The sequence below is a fragment of the Dysidea avara genome, chromosome 3 (genome assembly GCF_963678975.1).
Source record: "Dysidea avara chromosome 3, odDysAvar1.4, whole genome shotgun sequence".
Classification (NCBI taxonomy): Eukaryota; Metazoa; Porifera; class Demospongiae; order Dictyoceratida; family Dysideidae; genus Dysidea; species Dysidea avara.
Window position 1 is genome coordinate 4,637,997 of NC_089274.1, and position 20,163 is coordinate 4,658,159.

Here is a 20,163-nt window from a genome sequence, read left to right on the forward strand (position 1 = left end):
GTTGAAATGCATGGGGTTGGTTACCAGCTGTATTTCTACAATATGGACTGCTCTTCCATGTACAACCACCATTTATTTCTCAGAGAAAGTGGCTATGTATGTGGCAGTATGTAGTTGAATTCTGCACTTTTGCATTAATTAATCAAAATGTTACCAAATAGTTTGGTATTTGTTCATTAAGACATCCAAATATTTAAATACTAAATTTGACATCCCTGCTGGCTTCCAGTGTCTTCGTATTACTAAGGATGGAATTTTGGCTACTTTCACCAGTTTGTTTTTAGTGGAGTGGATACCAGTAGTATGAGAGAGATAGATAGTTTTACGTTTTGGTTCCAACCAAATCAGCCAAGTAAGTTGTCAACATGCCATGACTATCTCATATGTGCAATTGTTCAACTACGTAACTAATTAATTATACTTAATAGGGTGGTAGGGTACAAACCTAATTTATTTCTCCCATTAATAATGCACTTATACAAGCAAATAACACTTCATAAATATAAATCACAACACAATTTATAGTTATTGCTACATACGTATGTACGCACACACACAACCATATACACTAATGTCTAACGTGTGGCTTGACTAGTCCATAGCCAGTCCAAGTGAGGAGTTCTGGTTTTAGATTAACTTGCTCTTTAGCATTTTCCATATTTAGCCAGTTTGCTACACCATCTCCTATGCTGACAATTAATGGTGCAGTGTATTGTAGTTGAAGATCAGAATAGCTTTTCCTTTTCTGCAAAGCATACTCCTGCACACTTCTCTTTCTTGGAGTAACACATGTATTTGTATCTGGCAAGTTGTCATGTTCAGAATTAGAATTCACTCTGGGGAACAATTCTGCACACACGCACTGGTGAATTTCTGAAGGAAGTTTCAGCATTCTACGGACTTTCTTATCGTGCACAGAATATTGTTGTAGCAACACACCTTTCTCTGAGTCGTACACTTCAATATTTCCAGATGAAGTGCCAACATACAATTGATTTTCATGGTCAAGTAAAGAGGAAACAGAACTAGTATTTCCTGGATATAGATATACACAATCCACATGTAAAATTACTTCAGTGAAGCCATACATCAAAAAGTTCACTGGAAGTTATTGCCCAAGCAATAGCTACCATTCGTCAATTAATTATCAAAAAGAAGTGTTTATTGCAACAGCAAACATAGCAAACACTAAACATGTAACAACACGAACCAAATGCTTGTCTTTCCTCTACCAAATGCAGAACAATAAAATGTCGGTAACCAAAATTCGGTGTCAGGTTAACATGCTTATGAAAGCCACATAAGCTGTCTACATCAAGGAATTCCATAACTACAAAAAGGAATTTCCCCACATATAGTATTGCTGCACATCTTTTTAGCTTATAGATCAATGGTTCATTTAATTTTTTTTTTTAAATACAGTAGTGTATATAGAAACTTAACTTTCAGGGATCATGGAGATTTGGGTTTTTCTGACCAAAAAGGAATCACCCAAAAACCAGCTTCACGATACCATCCTGATGCCTTGGGCAATATTGGTTAGGTATAACCAAGCCCAAAAGTGCCTTTAGTATGACACTAATAGATTGCTACCAAATTTAATAGAATTTCTACCGATTGACTAACTGCCTACCTGACTGATGCCTTCAGACAAGCGTAACTCAATAACAGCTAAGGCTATGGGTTTGATTTATTCACTGTTCGATGTCACTTCAGCCTGACAGGTGCCTTTTGGCATACCGCAGTACGTACTACAATGCATGCATCATGAACTTACTTTTGTCTTCCTTTGTGTCCCATTTCTTTTTGCTGACAACCCAAGGTGCCGATTCACAGTAACTTGATGGCTTCCCTACATTTGTAAACAGGAATTGTTCGCATTTCCGTGGTGACTGGATTGATTGCAGAGGTGCTTCTTTGTGAAATGTGCTGAACATAACTGAAGATGAAGCATAATGGCCACTTTACTTCAAGTCAGTAATTGATAGTTGGGGGCGGGTTTAGTCAAATAAATTACCTCTGGCAGCATTCTTTCTTTTGATGCGGCATTTGTGGGTTCACCAGTAGGAAAAATTAAGAATTTAAAGAAGAATACTGAAATGTAAAAATACAATTATAATAAGAGGGAATTGACAAACTGTAAGGAAATTGTTAAATCTGTTCCCTGTTAATCAATAAACATGAATATGTATAATTTTGTTAATGAGTATAGGCTGCATCATACTGCTGGTTGATCACATGAACTATGTTTGACTCAATCAAAGGGTATAACAAATATTAGAAATGGGAAGTTAACTTACAACATGGAAAACCATGTGCACATGGTTACTGGCAACAATAACTGTTTTTAAACCAGTTTTTAAATTTATTTTTTAAATTTACTGATACGTAGAGCTCGGTGGTATTGAAATTTGAATACACGGCTTAGTAATAGGAAAATATTGCGGTATGTCGGTATATAGTTAGCTTGTTATTGTAACTATTGCATCACTAGTATTGAAACGGTATCATCCCAAAAACCAAAAAATATATAGTTCAGTACAAGTAAGCATGTCTTGTAATGTGACAACCTTGAGTTTTTGTTTAGGGCATGTCTGCTAAACCATCAACAAATTGGATAATTAAACACCAAATACTGGGTTAAAAGCAATCCTATACTGGTATTCATCGATATACTGGCATTTCGATATATCGGTTATCAAATGCTGTCATGGTATTATAATCGGTTATGATAATTTATCACGACAAACGGTATTACTGATATATCGCAGAGGACTACTGAAAAGCATAAGTTATTAACCTGTTTAAATACAAGTTGCAGGTGAAAACAGCATTTATGGGTGGTTACAATGCAACTATAAGGTGGATGTAGCTTTTATGGATGATATCTGCAATGACATTTTCTGACGTCACAAACTAAAATGGCTGTGCTAGTGTAGGGACTTTGTACAGGGAGGTATTGGGCTAGACAGTGTTAAGGGCAAAGGTGAGGCATATAGCATACGTGACTGAATTTTGGAAAACCGTCGATATACGCACAACAGTACTTTTGTAATAAAACGCATTTAAAAACTATGGGTAAAAAATGCAAGCTCCAGAAAAAAAATTATGCAAGTTTTATCGCTTCACTGGTGGGCAGATTAAGCCTCCAATGGATAAATTCTGGGCATCATCGTGTTCGCCTGTTCATATGGAGTACAAAAATCTTTGTTTCATCTCCATACAGGAAAGGATTTCAAAGTTATAAACATTTGTTTACGTTGCGGTGATGAAAGAATATACCAAAGATCACTTTTCAGTGAATTTTCCTTCCTTCTCGAACACAGAAGCATGCCTGGGGCAACAATTATACCTTGGTGGATGCACAAATTCATGGCGAACACAATGGGCAAAGATTCAATTTCGTACGCCGTTTATCAGCAAGTTATGATGGTTTATGTAAGCGCCTGTAGATTATTTTCTTGATAGCTTGTGTACATATCAATTTATTTGCTCGTCTGGCTGTCTAGTGCTGTATTTCCAACGCTGCTTAACTTATGAAGCTGAAACTTAGCTAGTCCATTCCTCTGTCCCTGTAGAAAACAAAGAACAAATAAAATGCATTTTGAAAATTGTGCGGATATCGACGGTTTTCTAAAATTAGGTCACATATAATGCAAACCTATTTGTGTCCAAATTTAAAACTTTTGGTCTGCTTTCCTTGTGTTTAGCAGTACCAGGGTATGTGTACTTGGTTCCATGTGTAAAAACTACAGACAGCATTCATTTTGAATGCTGTGTGCCAAAGCCCCTGCACAAACACAGCCATTTTGTCAATTATGAATTTAAATTTTGTTATCGCAGATATTGTCCATTGGAGCTACTTAAGTGTTTCGCTGGTAATATGTCTGGTATCAGTGAAATTCTCACTCAATTAGCAGAAGCAATTTTACACATGTGAACAATATAAAGTGGTGTACCTTCTTTTAGTTTAATGCAGTTAATCTGAATTCTACTCTTAGCATCCCAACACACTAGGTGAGGTCGTTGGTTGAAGGATACCCACACATGTACCATGGTATTTCCACTAATAGTGCTGGTAAAACGAAGACATACAATTAAATAGCTGAAAAATGATTTGTTTTCAACAGTACAGTATAGTGTTTCTTTATTGTGAAGGCCATTGGATGAAGAAGTAAAAATTGTTATCTTCCTGTCACCTTGAGAAGCCCACACCTCAGTTCTGTCTAAAAGATTTACGACACACATATGGATAACAGGATCACGTTTATCTAGTTTAATAACATCCATTACATGGAGACCATCTATACTCTCATCATCAATAAACCACAGTTGTGATTTCCACAACACAACAACTACTTGCCATTCAGGAACATGAAGCATTTCAATGAGAGATAATTTGTTGTTTTCCAGTGAAAAGCATGATATGTTTTGCATTGTAGGCATATGAACTACATACAATATTTTCTCTGCAGTATATATCCACATGTACTGGTCCACATTCACCATAAACAACACATCAGCTGTCTTGATTGAAGTTGAAAACATCTGTGTTGAATATCAAATGAATAAAAGCATAAAGAAGTCTAAACTTACTTGACAACCAGCTTGACTACTTTTGTATGAAAATATCTGTAGTACAGATTTACGACTATCAATTCGTTTAGCTATCCATATTTGTGAATACTGTCTGGAATTTTTAACTTCAAAGTTAAATGTGTTTTCTTCCTCAGCTCCAGCACTTTGGAATGGAATGATTGGCAAAAGGGGAAAAGAAAATGGTATATCATCTTCACCACTTGGCTCAATTATGAATTTCACTTTGCTAGTATCTACAGTACTAGCATCTGATGCGTGTACATGAGTACGATCAACCTGACATTGACAAATAGCACCCAACTTCCCATTTTCCAAATGGTACACAGCCCTCAAGGCTTTAAACACTGTTAGGTTACACCATTCCACCACTTGAGATATTTTAGGACGTTTCTTAGGATCATGGTCCCAGCAAAGATTCATCACTTTTTGAGCAAGGTAAGGAGACCAAACTCCCTACACAATTATACATATTTAGTACAGACAGTTATAGCTATACACTTTAAGGGCAAAAGGGTTACTGAATCTCTTGCCTAATATACTTGGACTAAGAGTTCTAAAGTTCTAAATGAAGAAATGTGTACATGAAAAACAATTTTTAAGATTCAGTATATATATTTCTAATGAAGTAGACTTGAAGAGGAATGTATGCTACATTGTTAGGTCAACTAAAGCTATAAAACTAAATTAGGCTTTAAAACTGTGACAGTACTTATGTTCTGAAAGGGGCTAATTGCACTCTTTCCTCTGAATTGATGTTGCAGTGACGTCTGCCAATTACCTTAATGGGGAGAGTTGGTCTCTTGCTTTTGGTAACACACACATTGACGTTAGCATCAGGATTAATTTTACACAATTTCTCAAATGGTACTTGCAAGCTGATCAGTTCATACACAGTCATCCCATAGGAGAACACATCAATCTAATGACCAACAATGATACATACACAGCTGATAAAACTACATTTGACTTGTACCTTGTCAGCCTGCAGTGTATTTCTCCCTAGGAGCACTTCAGGAGCAATATATCCAGGAGTACCACTAACTGTGCTTGTTCTGATTTCATATCCTGTACTGGACACCCTACTAATTCCATAATCTGTGATTTTCAACAGCACATCTTGGTCTGCTACTTTTGAGAAACTTGGAAGAGGGAATTTCCACACCAACACATTATCTGATTTCAAATCAAAGTAAATTACATGTTTCTGATGTAAGAATGCCAAAGCTGATGCTATCTGCATAAAAAATAGATACAAGTGTAATCAATATAATCACCATCTATAAACCTTACATGGTAGTGCATCATGTGGCCAAAAAAGCCAGCATGCCACAATGTGCGTGTGCGTGCGTATTGACAGGAAGAAAATGTGCATGATTTTCACATGTGCATAGCTGCCCCTTTTCTAAAGCAAAATACTTTCAATTATAACTGTCTGTCAGGTAGGTTAGGCCTCACAGCAAATTTTGAGTTTGCTTTAGTGATTCACAATCTATGAACTGCCAAAGTTTCAACTTCTCTTAGTTTTTCTTAAGGGCTAAGATTTTTCTTTTTACACACTTGCAAATATATAAAATACAAATATGCATTTATCTTGATTGCCTTGAAATAGGCACAGATAAGGAATGTTTGTAAATAGGTGAATCACGTACTAAGTTTATTATGAATCTGTTAAAGTCCACAGCTCTATTTATTTATGTACAAGAGACAAAATGGTTTTGTCACAGCTACAGGGTATACCGTATACAGGAATAACTTGAGAAAATTGGTGTGTAGATAGGCTAATCATCATAGCAGTGCCTTTTGATGATTTGGAAACAAAGCTTAAAACTAACTCACCGCTACAACTGCCATATGACAGAATCACCCATGTAGCATCACTTTCTAAGCACTTGTGTCTTCTGTCAAACATTTTAGTAGCCCCTGCATTTATCCTGTAATGGTCAGGTCATTAAGTAAACAGGAACAGGGATAACCATCCCTGGCACAGAATTGCTGGAAAATGACACCGTTGCACACTTTTTGATGGTCAATAATAAGCATTGTAGATGATTCTTTGAAGTCATATTGGCCCTACTAACAAACAGAAACAGTATAGGGTAGAGTGGCAGATTGCTACTTTTTTACACCTCAAATCAGTGGCATCATGCATGTATGTGAATTTGCACTTGCTGAAATGCCTGAAAACCAGACTTGGAGATAATTGCTTCAACTGTCAACAAGTTAGCGATGCTTATAATACAGTATGGTAGTACTGCATTTAGAGATCACGAAGAGCTGGGTGTTTCCAGCCAAAAGTATTACCCGAAAACCAGCTTTATGACAGCATTGGTTAGGTACAGCCAAGCCCAAAACTAACCCCAAACCCTTTCAAAAAGTTTCTATGGAAATTTCTATTTATCAGAATTTTATGCTGACTGACTGACTGACTAACTGATGCCTTCAGCCTCAACAATAGATAAGGCTATGGGCTTGATTTCTTCACTGTTTGATGTTGCTTCGTTCTGAGATTTGCCTTTTTGCCTACTGCAGTACATACATATAATTGATTTGTTGGGGGGGGGGGGGGGTGTTAGATTTTTATTTTGCACTGACTGTTCTATTAGAGCATAGCTACTCAACTTCTAACAAAGCAAACCCTGCACCTTTTACACTAGAATTTTGCTAGCACAGAACTTATTATGATGATCACAATTGGCATGAATGGGTCTTAATCGTACTGTACTACCAATACCCTTAATATCAGCTCCAATTCGATGGAATACTAGAGAAGTTACAATAGTATTGTACTGCAGAGTTTATTTGTAATACTCTAATAAACCACATAATTTTTCAAGGACTTCTAATGGACCTTATCCGCAATGACATCACAGCCATAAAATGGCGGCAATAGTTGTGGGACTTTCCTAAATTTGTATGGACGACAATGGGAAGAAAATTTTTAACGATCATATCTCAGCCAAGAAAGAAGATATCGAGCTCTAACCCTTAGGTATGGCTATAAGACATTACAATAAATACGTAGAAGCGATTTTCGGGTGGTTTTCAAACTAATGCTAGACTGTTGTTCATTCATTTACCTTATAACCATACCTGCAGGTTAGAGTTCGATATCTTCTATCTTGGGTGAGGTATCAGTGTTCAATAATTTCCTCCAATAGTCGCCCATACAAATTTTATGAAAGTCCCACAACTATCATGGCCATTTTTGGGTGTCTGACATCATTGCGGATAAGGTCCATAGAACATACATAGAATGTAACAGTCCATTGGTAGATTTAGGAATTTTAGCTCTAGAACTTTTTATAAGTAGAAATTAAGTGAGGTGAACAGCTGTGATAGCAGTGGCCCAGAGGGGATTGGGTGTTCAGTGTGGAGGTCTCCACTAATAAGTTTTTTCCTGACATTTTTCTTTCACTTTTCTACACTGTGATTACTGTTCTATTAATGTATTTTGACCCTGCAGTTTACAGCTGTTTGGATTTTCTATAGCTGACAGTGCAATTTTTTTAAAAGTACAAAAGGTTGGTTAACCTTCATGTGTGGTTTACCCTGTAGCATGACAAAAGATTGGCCTTTTAATGCAAATAGCTCTATGACTATTTATCAAATTTTCACCAAACTTGGTACATACTTTTTCTGTAATATGTTCTTAAAGGTTAAAGAAAATCGAGCCACATATTTGCATTTTACAATGGTTTTTGTAATAAGTGTGAAAAGAATAATCTAACCCCCCCCCCCCTATAAACAAAGAAATTAAGTCAAACTTTGAGGGCTTGTATTTCATAATTGCATTAGGCAATCTTGCTTAAATTTGCTATGTGGGGTGTTGGAGGTAGAGGGCAAAATCATTCCAATTTGAGAAGGGAGCACGGAGCTATGGATGCATAAAAATTGCACTCTATTTCTTCCTGCAAGTATACTCATGGTGTAGTGTGAGGGCTTTCTTAGCCGTACGACATACTACCATGTGTCTTGATGAATTTCACCATAGAGCCATGCATTTTTCCAAGCAGAATCTTGCTAATTATAAAATAATGCACAGTTTACACTTAGATTATATTATTTCTATATAAAATGTTTTAGTATTACATATGTACACATACTAACACTACATACTTGAGCCATGGACTGACACAAAACAGAAGATGCAAGAGCCATATCAGCAGCTCTATATTCCTTGATAATAGTACGCAGACTTCCAAGAGGAGCTAGCTCAATTAGTAACATAAATGGACTGGTACTCACACCACATAACTGGGTTAAGTTCTCATGATGTAGTGTAGAGAGAAAGGACACTTCTTTTCTGATCATTCGGTATACTTGAAGAGATGCTGTGTAATTATCTAGGTAATCAGTTATTGTTTGTGTTTTCATTGGTAGATCAGCCATCACTTTTACTGCAACCAACTGTCTCTGTAAAGAAAAACCATTTCAAATTTCAGCTGTACACATGTATGGATATAACTTACAGGGTTCATCATCTCTCCTCTAAGTACAAAAGCAGAGCCACCCCTTCCAAGCATTTGGTCTTTATCAATACAAAGTGGTATATCAGGACCACACACAACATTTTGTAGGTCCTTAAATACCTACATAAAGACATAGTGCATGATCGCATATAACAACAATGTACTTACTATATCAGGAACACAATATTCTATGAACATTCTTCCATGACGTTGACAAATAGGCGATTTATTATTATCAGAGTATAATTGAAGCATTTGCTTTAAGCTGAAACAATGAATGTTATGATTGAGATCACTGTGATATAGAGCAATGTGCTCAGTGTAACTGAACTGCATGGTTTCTTGTCCTCCATGTATACAATGATAACAAGGGACATAAGACATCACTTGTCCAGATGAAGCTTCCTCAAGAGTTCCCGGAAACCACTCATCTAGCTCAAGGAGGAGTTGCTCAATTAAAACCAGAAGTTTTGTAGTTAAGCTTAGCACTTCTTGATGTGATAAGGAGCATTCTTGGTCAGCACCATGCAGTAAGGCAAATTCATTAGTATTGATAGATAAGAAAATTCTATACTTTTCATATTGGATAACCAAGTTGTTATCATCATTCATTGTGAAATTAGTTTCACGCTTCAGTTCTAGCAATGCGATATTGTTAAGGATGATAGCTACACCAGACTGCCACAAGGTCCACAAAGAATATTTCTGGCTGCAAGAAAATTGGACTGTTGGTAAGAGCTTCAACAAAACATCATTTATTTCATCATCTGAAATAATCCTAGAAAGCAGTCTTGGCCAAAAGCCATCAGGTATGAATGGAGAGAACCAGATACGACATAATATAGGGTAAAAAGTTGCTTCAATGCTTTTGCTTCTGAGAACAGGAACATGGGTTTCTTTGTTATCTTGGGGTGAAGCCAAGACAGTGGACTTTTCAAATGATGATGAATCCAACAAATCAACATTGTAAAAGTTATTGCCACTAGGTAATGAATGAACTTTATGGCATGCTACTGATACTTTATAAAGACCAGTTTGCTCTTTGTCATTGTTAACTATAGAATTGACTCTACCGTTCATGCATTGGCTACCTTTGCTCACATGTTCATCTATGCCACTGTTATCTATAGAATTGACTCTACTGTTCATATATTGGCCACTTTTGCTCACACGATCAACTATGCCACTGTTACCTATAGAATTGACTCTACCGTTCATATATTGGCCACCTTTGCTCACACGATCAACTATGCCACTGTTACCTATAGAATTGACTCTACCATTCATATATTGGCCACCTTTGCTCACACGATCAACTAAGTCTATTATATAATCAGCATTGTCATCTTCATCGCTGGAATGTTGATCATCAACATTGTCTTGGAAAATATGCTCAGATTCTTTTCCAATTAAATGTGTCTGATGATGCTCATTACCCTTGTGAATGGCAGTGCTACCTGTACTGAATGATCTAGGCAAATGGGAAATGGTGCGGGGAAGCAATGCTGGAATAAAGTAGGATGATCCTCCCAATTTCATCACAATATCATAAACAGTCAACAATTCTAAACACTTAGAATGCTGGCTGCACAGAAACGGTTTACAGGATTGAAAGAACAAGTTCTCTGGAATTATACCTAAGGAATACATATTAGGAAATTAAGTACAACAGATTATTAAGACTAACAAAAGTATTACAAAATATAAGCACGTGGAAAAAATACAAGTCCAAGGAAAATGACAAATTTTAACTAGAATAGGGATCATAGAATAGTAACAAGTGAGCTGTATACTAGTGAACATTTAAATTATAGGCATGATTCCTACTCAAGAATTTTCCATTTGTTTACTTTTTATAATATACCATAGAGGGGAAAGTTTTGAAGGGGGAAACTTTTGCAGTAAAGAGCAAGCAAACATATTTGCAGCTAAACTTCTGCAGTAGAGAAAGTATGATGCCAATGACGGTGCCCTCTGAAAATGCTCAGCCATAAAAGAAATATATTCCCGATAGCTGGACATAGTTCTCTGCAATTATGACACGTACGTACACTTAATGATCAATCAGTACAGTGGGCGTGGCTCCACGTAAGCATACACACAAGAGTGGACATGACTTTATGCATACCTTCAGACTGCTGCAACACACCTTACTGATTGTGGATGCATATTTCTACCCACCGCGTATCAGCCTTTGAACAGACCACAGAATGGCAAAACTACTACTGCTACGCTGAAATAGGTTAGTAACTTACAGTCCTAAGTACTTAACTTGATATAATAACTTACTTACTGTCCCAATAGCGAAGTTAGTTGGCTTAACTTAGTACAAAAATGATAACAATATAAACTCAATCCCACAATCGCAAGTTTTCTAACATAGCATGTTGAAGCATAGTAACGTATTAATGATGTTTTAATGTATGGGCAACGTTTTGATGGATATTTTCCCACGCTTTTAAAACCACAATCGATTTTCAGATGCTACTGTATAAAACAAATGGGATGAGTTTTCGTTAGTTCTTTCACCTATTAGGTGAGTGTGCCCCAAGTGATATATATCACTTATACTACGGCTGCTTGGGATGTTGCTGACATATACACCCACAGCCCTTGGGCTTTAGGTGCATATATCAGCAAAATCCCTCGCAGCTGTAGTATAACTATTAAATAGTCTAAACAAAACTACAGATACATTAAAGGCTTTCACATGGACCCCCGATTTAAATGTTTTTTTATAAACCGTTCATAATTTCCAGCTTATTTATTTTGTGGCTAATGTAATGACACACACTCACCTTTATTAACTTCAGGGATACGAAGTATATTGGCTATTGCATTACATAGCCACTGTATATCAATGCAAAATATCTGCTTCTCCCAGTGGTCAAAATAATACAGCAAGGTCCCTATATATATACATTAGTGGAAAATATCAACCAACAAATTTTACATACATATTGAATAATACTTTCTAAGTAAAAGATAATGCTCTTAAATAGAGTACATACATATCTCCTATACCTTTGCTATGTAAGAATTGAAATGCTTTCTTCATATCACTTTCAGAAGTCCAAGATGGCATGATACAGGAGCTACAGTTCAGTATATAGGTACATTTTTTACCATTGATTACATGTTCCTTACCAAAACTCTCTAAGTCCTAAAACTGGAACAGTATTCGATGCTCTCATTTCTGCTGCTTTAGTGAGAATATCTTGTTCAAGTTCTAGATATGACTCAGGTACCATTTGTTGAAGTAAAGCACTGGGGTCATCTGGTGACTTCTTTGGCTGGTACGCCACTATAGTATGCATGTGTTAGTATCAATTATTGCAACTAGCTTATTTGGTTTATAATGAATATATTCAAAACAGTAATGATACACATAAGGTGGTGCATATACACTGCGTTGATAGTGATTCTCCAGACTGTTGATGGTGCATAATTGACACTTTTAATTGTTACCGGCTGAGCAAAACCTGGCCATTTTCACACATTCCTCAAATTCCATTTTATTGCATCTCTGTAATAAAATAGTGGACAGCCAAAGTTCCAGCCTTTTAGGATGAGTGGTCTTGGAGTCTTAGTGCTTGACAGTTGGAACAGTAATAAACTCAATTTATACAGCAACGGTACAGGAAACAAATTACAAGCGCTTAGACAATTGATCATAACTCATGATTGAAACAAACTATGAAGATGGGACTTGGCTTAATCTGTGCACCATAAACTGGCAAATCAATCAAGGTACAGTGCTTTCCTTGTACTTCTCCTTGTTGACAAAGGAAAAGGCCATTCCAAATAAGAAATGATGACAGTGAACGTTGTTTTTACTGCACCGTAAATAAACACCCATAACTCACGTATCCTTTGCTGTGCGAACACGAAACAAATATTATCTTACTCTCCATAAACAGGAAAGTCCAGTGGTGTATAGGATTTATTGATTTGAGCTTAATTTCAGTGTGTACAAATGTGATTAAAGTGTGCGTAAATTTTTCATTTAGCACATGTACTTTTACCCAGTGTATTTCAATACGGTTTTATGGCAAAATAGAGTTTTGCGAAAACGGTCAGTGGGCCACAATTACTTGACATGCTTGGATATTTTAAATTTCTTTCATGCAACCATGAGTTTGTATTATAGATATAAAGTGTCATATAGTATAGCTAATTGGTTGATTCATAACACACAAACCTCAATAAGCCTTATCCAATACTACACGAAGCCATATAAGTGCCATATGCGATCCGTTTCACGAATGCTATACTTGCGTTTCATTTCCTCGTCGCATCCATGATATTTTAACTGGGGGTGTAGTTTGTACAGGAGCCTATGGGAGAATGGTAAGTCCAGCCTACAAGAGTAGCTCTAGCTTTATGAGACAAAAGTATGTTGTTTTATTGTTTAAAATATGGCGTTCTAAGGTGGCAAAACCCAGGAAGGAATGATGCCTCAAAGCAGGTTTATTTTGCTGCGTGTGCTAATTAGAAACTTCCATAGATTTGTTTAATGTACTGTAAATTGGCAGTCTGCCATTAGGACAGGCAATGTAAAAGCATGTAGGCTAATTGAAACAATACTGAATGCTAGATTGAACTTGATAACATGTCTTTTGTGCTGACTCTATTTAGTGCACGTTAACAAAAAACCCAACTTCTAATCTTTATTCCTGGGTTTTTCCATCTTAGACCGTAGTATTATTAACTGCAAAACAACATAGCTATGTCTCACAAAGCTAGAGCTACTCTTATATATTCAACTCACCATTCTCCAATAGGCTCCTGTAGAAACTACACTTCCAGCTAAAATATCAGACGTGACGCGGAAATGAAACGAAAGTATAGCATTCATAAAACGGATAGTATGCAGTATTTATATGGCTTCGCATAGTTTTGGATAAGGCCCATTATACAACGTACTGGAACAAATCATTACCTGTGTTACGGACAGGAAATAAATGAGTTGCTACATAATAAATTTCTTTTCTCAGTTCGTTGACATCATTTCTCCTCGTCAACTTTTGTGATGCACTGCTGAGAAAAGTGACTGCAGCAATTATGGGATAGGTAGACGAGTCACCATATAGTTTATCAACTAATTTCTTTAGACAAATAGTGTTCTTACAACTGACTTGATCAAGATGAGTACCAACAATAATAACAGGACATCCTGGTGCATGTACCTGGAAAAAAAGGAATATATAATGTAAGGAGTATACAGGAATGAAGTCTGGGCAAGAATACTCTAATAGAGAACAATCAAATATTCTAACAGTCACAGTAATTGAGAGTAGTGTAGCAATTTATGTGACTTCAAAGAAAAATCATTTTTTAGTAAAGTTGATTTCTTCTTAGAGTTGCAAAATTTTGTAAATCCTTAAAGTCTCCTAGATTCTGCTATATAACTTTGGCAGTAGGCAGTTATACCTTGTGCCCAACCAAATAGCCCAGATATGCCACGTACTGATTAAGGCAAAGTAGTAGAATTTTACTGTGAGGCCACATTCATACCTTAAGACTATTTACTCATCATCTCCACATTATAGATACACCAGAGTAAACACCAAAATTGCTAAATTTAGCCAGGAGCTCATAATAGCAACATGTTTGATGTTAAACAAACATATTCTTTGAGAAATAGCAGGTCCTGCCACACTTTTGCTAATTCTATGTATGAATTTGAAGTCTAATACAATTTGACAACTGATTGGCTCACTATAGTATCATACTCCTTTGTACTTTTGACACCTGAGCTCCTGGTACAGCCATCCAAATGTTACACATATACCCCTGTAGCACATTTGAATAACAGAAACACTAACTTTAATATTCTTTAGCAGTGCATCTAAGTCCTGTACTCCTTTCTTGTCATCCAACAGATTAAACACAACCAAATAGAGTCCTTGCTGGGAGTAGAAGTAATGGTGAGTGACATTAAAAACATCCTAAAAAGAATAATATTTGGTATTGAGGTGTAATGTGAAACAGCAAACAACTTTACCTGATTATCAAAATCCCACATGATAAATCTAATATGTTCACTAGCTGAGTAGGGAGCATAAACCCACTTTACGATGTTTAGTGCTTGGGAATGTGTTGTTACTGATATCCATTGAGTTGTCTGCACTCTTTTACTTGTTAGTCTACTGACTAGAGTAGACTTGCCAGTTTTGGCATGCCCAAATACCATCACCCTTAAACAGCGATGTTTTACTGATCTACAAAACATAAAAGTAGCATATTAAAAAAATTAAGTTATGTGCAAAAGCAAGCAGCATTGATTAACTAGCTTTGTGGTAGGAATTTATCCCTTGTTTCATCACTTTTACTGCATAGATCCCTACTGCCTGTTAACATTCAACATGTCTGTTCTATTACTGTTACAATTTGACCGTTGTTTTAGGTGGCTGCTACTGTTGGCAACTAGTGGTGTGTGATATCAGGATTTTCATTTTGATACGATATCGATACGATAATAGGGTAAATAACGAAATTTCGATTTAATTTTTGATAATTTTTAATTGTGTGGGTGGAGTAATTGCGTGGGCGGCCGATATTTATAAATATGCTTTGCACTCCAAAACTATTACATATAAACCTAGAAAACTGGTAGAGAAGCTTTTAAAATGGCTAGATTGTACAGAACCAACCTTCAATTCTAGCGAGATTGCACAATCACACACTAAATGCTGTTGATTTATCGAAATATTCTTCCGATATTTTGATAATTATCGAAACTTTTCGATAATATCGAAATCTGCTAAAGTGGTATAGAAATCGATATGATAACGATATTGACAAATTATCGCGATATCGATATTTTTTCGATATATCGCACACCACTATTGGCAACAACCCTCAGGTGAAGCCACCCTAAACAATGCAAGGTAGTCTGCTCATAGTGCATTGTTTTCAGTTGTGAAACTAATTGACATAAGTGTAACTATCTGCTTCATTTTATATTATGTAGTATTAATTGTTTCATGTCTATTATGTACCGCTAGGTGTTAAGGGTCAATGCAAAATATTAATGGATTTGTAGCTATGTATATGAAGAAGATAACGACAAGTCCCAAAAGGCACATGCTATGAGTAAGTTTGTTATTGTGGCATAAAATGAATGCTATTGATACATCATTTAGCGTCTAATGTTTTTACTGTAGTTAGGCTGGTTGCTTTCCTTTTTCTTAAAAATCAATATTAGTTCTTCTGTGAAGAATTGACATCAAATGTGCTAAAACCTCCTCTGAAATTATTTTTCATTTTTCATTATATAAAACATATTCTGTAATGATCCATAGGACACTATTTCTGTACGGATTACAATAATCAAATATACAAAGATGGAAGCAGTTGTTCTGTAAAGCACAATTGTTTAGTGTATAGTACAAGCCTGTCACTATGCTAAACCACTGTGCTTTACAGGTATTTTTTCATTTGATAGTTTGTAAGCATTACAATTTGATTGGTTGCAACCCACCAGGACATCCCTACATATACTTAATCACTAAATGTATCCCAGTGTGCTGTGTGGCATCTAAAGTGCTGGGATTTTGGTCCTGCGTCTTCTGTTACCTTACTATTCCATTTTGTAGTGTAGTATATTTCCCACCCTCTTACCTTCCACACTTTGTGAGTTGTTGTGGTCTATAGCAACACCACTAAAATAACACTGGAGCTACACTTTTACCAAATACGGGAACAGTTTGGTTTACAGTCATTTCTATAATGTCTGCCAGTAAACAAGTAGGGTTGCTATTGCTATCTAATAATCTAATAATGCTGTGCAGTTTGCTTAGCAGTATGGGCAGTGATGTACCTCAATTTACTGCCTTGGACATGTTGCAGTGGGACTTGTTTATGTATTTGCCATAACAATAAACAGAAAATTTTATTTGTTTCTATCCGTGTTGAAAGTGTATCATGAATTTTGAGACTACATTATGATACAGTACAATAGTATTGTATAGTAGGGACCACAAAGGTGTGGATATGCAACGTGGCCCATGAAAAACATCACCCAAAAACCAGCCTCAATTTCCCTGACAATGATGAAGCAGTATTGGTTAGGCAAAATTAAGCCTAAGCAAGAAATGCTTTCAACAAGTTGCTATGGAATTTTACATTACTAAATGGAATTTTCTAATGACTGACTGAGTAATTGACTGACTGATGCCTTCAGACAAGTGTAACTTGATAACGGCTAAGGCTACGGGCTTGATTTTTTCACTGTTTAATGTCACTTTAGCCAGACACGTGTCTTTTGGCATACTGCAGTATGTACAATGCATTCTTCATGGACTTACCAGTGTCCTCCTTTGTGTCCCATTCATCTTTGCTGACAGCGAAAGGTGTCGATTTGGCAGTAGTATGTGATGGCTTCCTTTATAACAGAAATTGTCTGTATTTTTCATAGTGGCTATTTTGATCGCAGAGGTGCCTTTCAAATAGTTCTTGATTAGTGATGTGCGATACATCTGAAATGGCAGGCCCGTACCCAGGGGGGGTTCGGTAGGTTCAGACAAACCGCCCTCTTTACAGAGAGGTCCACTTTTAAATACTACCCACCTTAGTTTAGTTGTGCCACAGTGATTGATAGTTACTCCATATGAGTACATGGAGTAAATCCCACAATTATGAAAGATCCTGCAAGATTGCAATTGATTGTGGGTTTCATTTCTTGTGTGGTTTTAAGGAATTGGTTGTGGTCTTTTGTGTAAATCTCGAGGTAAATCTGGTAATGGGAAGGGAAAAACAGTTAGCTCGGGAAAGGAAACGCTCACCTGCATCATGCCAGCGATTGGATAGCTTTTTCAAAAAGCAGAAGGAGTCTGAGAGCGTAGGATAGTCACACAGTAGCTGTGGTTGTCGATAGTGGACAGCCTGGAAGCTCACATGGAAGTGCTGAACGCGTCCTAATATCACCCAATCAGGCAAATGAAACTTCAGGTAATGCTAGTTAAAGCTAGTGGGGGATCCTTTACGTAGAACATACGTAATTGCATGCTTAGTTGTACCAGCTTACCACTATTATACTAAGTGGCCACCTCATGTAGTTAATGTAGCTAACTAGCTATTCCCTGCAAGTTTAAGTTTTGGAATATACCCTGTACCTCTTGCTATAGCGTATAAGCAAAAAGTGTGGATCTGACTGTCCACTCATAAATTAATGCGTATTTCAATCTGTAGCTATCATTATGCTTGTAAATGTAGATGATGTGTTGACTGAAACTGTGATTGCCAGTGAGTCGGATCAAATTTCATCCACTGAAATCCCTGATACTGAGGCTACACACTCAACTACTTTGCAAGAATCAGCAATGTCTACTCAACAAATATTGGATATTGGTGAGATTTATGCAGGTTCTGCATCACCTACTGAGTTCACCAGAGCTATGCAATCTCTTACTGCTGTTCAGAAATATGCATTGTTAACAAAGCACAGAGTGGCCATCAAAAAATCATGTGTTTCCTTCCCAGCATCTGGGTGGATGTAATCGTAGTTTTAGGTATGCATGGCTGGAGGAAAATCCTTGGTTGGTGTATAGTGAGCATGTTGATGGCATGTTTTGTATTTTCCGTGCTATTTTCTGCAAGGATTCTTCAAAAGGCTACCTTGTAAGTAGGCCCTTTCGAATATGGAATAAAAAGAGTGAGAAAACCAAGGAACATGTTGGTTCAGCGTATCACCATAATTGTATGGAATTAGCTGACAATTTTAGGCACACGGTTGAGCATTCAGATGCAACCATAACAGCATGCCAAGATGCACGTGTAGTTGTCAACATTAAGCGAAACCAATTATTACTAAAATCCTTGGCTAGTGCAGTATTGTTTTGTGGTAGGCAGTGCATAGCTTTACGAGGCGATAATGAGAAAATTGATGCATCTGGGAACCCTGGAAATTTTTTAGCATTGTTAAAGCTTTTGGCCATTCAAGATGCTGTGTTGAGGGATCACTTGCAGGCACCTGCAATGCGGAATGCCACTTATACTTCACCAAAAATTCAAAATGATTTAATTGATGTAATGGCAAAGCAAATTTTAGGTAGTATAATAGATGAAGTAAATGCTTCACCATATTATTCCATCCTGGCTGATGAGGTTACTTCTCACAATATAGAGCACCTGTCTGTTTGTGTTAGGTTTTTAGATCAGCAAAATAACATCAGAGAAGAATTTTTAGCCTTTTTGCCTTTACGGGTGAAGCTATTTTGCAAGCTATATTGAAATTTTTGCAAGATAATGACATCCCAGCAACAAATATGAGAGGCCAAGGGTATGATGGTGCTAATAACATGTCTTCAGATGCAGTGGGTGTCCAGGGACGGATTAAAAGGGAAGCACCTTTAGCCACATATGTCCACTGCAATGGTCACTGCCTTAACCTAGTCATCAGTAAAAGCTGTAGCTTGCCTCAAGTAAGGAATGTTTTGGATCGAATGCAAAGTTGCTGTCATTTTTTCTTGAATAGTACTAAACGATCTGGATTGCTTGAGGCTATTGTTAAACATAATGTAGTCGATGAGACACGTCGAAAGCCTTTGTTAGATCTGTGTAAAACTAGGTGGGCTGAGAGGCAAAGTGCCTATCAGCATTTTTACCAAGCTTTTGTATTCATTACAGAGGCTCTGGAAATGATTGAGTTTAAGCGACATTTAGAAAAGTACGGTAACACTTATGCAGATTGGGATAATGCATCCCGTAGTGATGCTCAACAATTATTAGCCAGCATTACCAATTTTGAATTTATAATAGTGTTTCTTACTGTCTATCAGTACCTATCACATTTGGCTGGCATTACAGTCAAATTTCAGAAACAAGCACTGGATATTCTAGAAGCACACCAGCAGATAGCTGAAATTTCAAGAGTCTACAAACTTGAGTGAAAAAATTTTGACTCTGGCTTTGCAAAATTTTTTGAGCATGCTTGTAGAATCACAAATAAAGTTGGTAGCACAGTTGAAATGCCTCGAATTGCTTCAAGACAACAGCATCTCAGTAATGCTCCAGCCATTTCTCCTTGTGAATATTTCCAGAGGAATGTCGTGATCCCGCTTCTTGATCACATCATCATGTTTATAGACCA

The 20,163-nt window shown here is 36.8% G+C and overlaps 1 protein-coding gene and 1 pseudogene across 1 annotated transcript in view; one reads left to right on the plus strand and one right to left on the minus strand.

Annotated features, from left to right (window-relative positions):
• Window positions 1–433: 433 nt before the first annotated feature.
• LOC136249005 (leucine-rich repeat serine/threonine-protein kinase 1-like) overlaps window positions 434–20,163 on the minus strand; it is a 38,883-nt gene continuing 19,153 nt past the window's right edge. The window contains exons 7-20 of the mRNA XM_066040884.1: window positions 15,076–15,292; window positions 14,897–15,019; window positions 14,011–14,257; window positions 12,216–12,372; window positions 12,093–12,163; window positions 11,867–11,977; window positions 9,237–10,705; window positions 9,069–9,188; window positions 8,716–9,012; window positions 5,573–5,833; window positions 5,378–5,518; window positions 4,597–5,052; window positions 3,960–4,548; window positions 434–1,035 (exon numbers count right to left, since the gene is read on the minus strand). Of these exons, the coding sequence (XP_065896956.1) occupies window positions 569–1,035; window positions 3,960–4,548; window positions 4,597–5,052; window positions 5,378–5,518; window positions 5,573–5,833; window positions 8,716–9,012; window positions 9,069–9,188; window positions 9,237–10,705; window positions 11,867–11,977; window positions 12,093–12,163; window positions 12,216–12,372; window positions 14,011–14,257; window positions 14,897–15,019; window positions 15,076–15,292 (4,726 nt within the window). The 3' untranslated portion in view covers window positions 434–568. The remainder of the gene's footprint in view (window positions 1,036–3,959; window positions 4,549–4,596; window positions 5,053–5,377; window positions 5,519–5,572; window positions 5,834–8,715; window positions 9,013–9,068; window positions 9,189–9,236; window positions 10,706–11,866; window positions 11,978–12,092; window positions 12,164–12,215; window positions 12,373–14,010; window positions 14,258–14,896; window positions 15,020–15,075; window positions 15,293–20,163) is intronic.
• On the plus strand, window positions 18,674–19,963 carry LOC136251568 (zinc finger MYM-type protein 1-like; annotated as a pseudogene).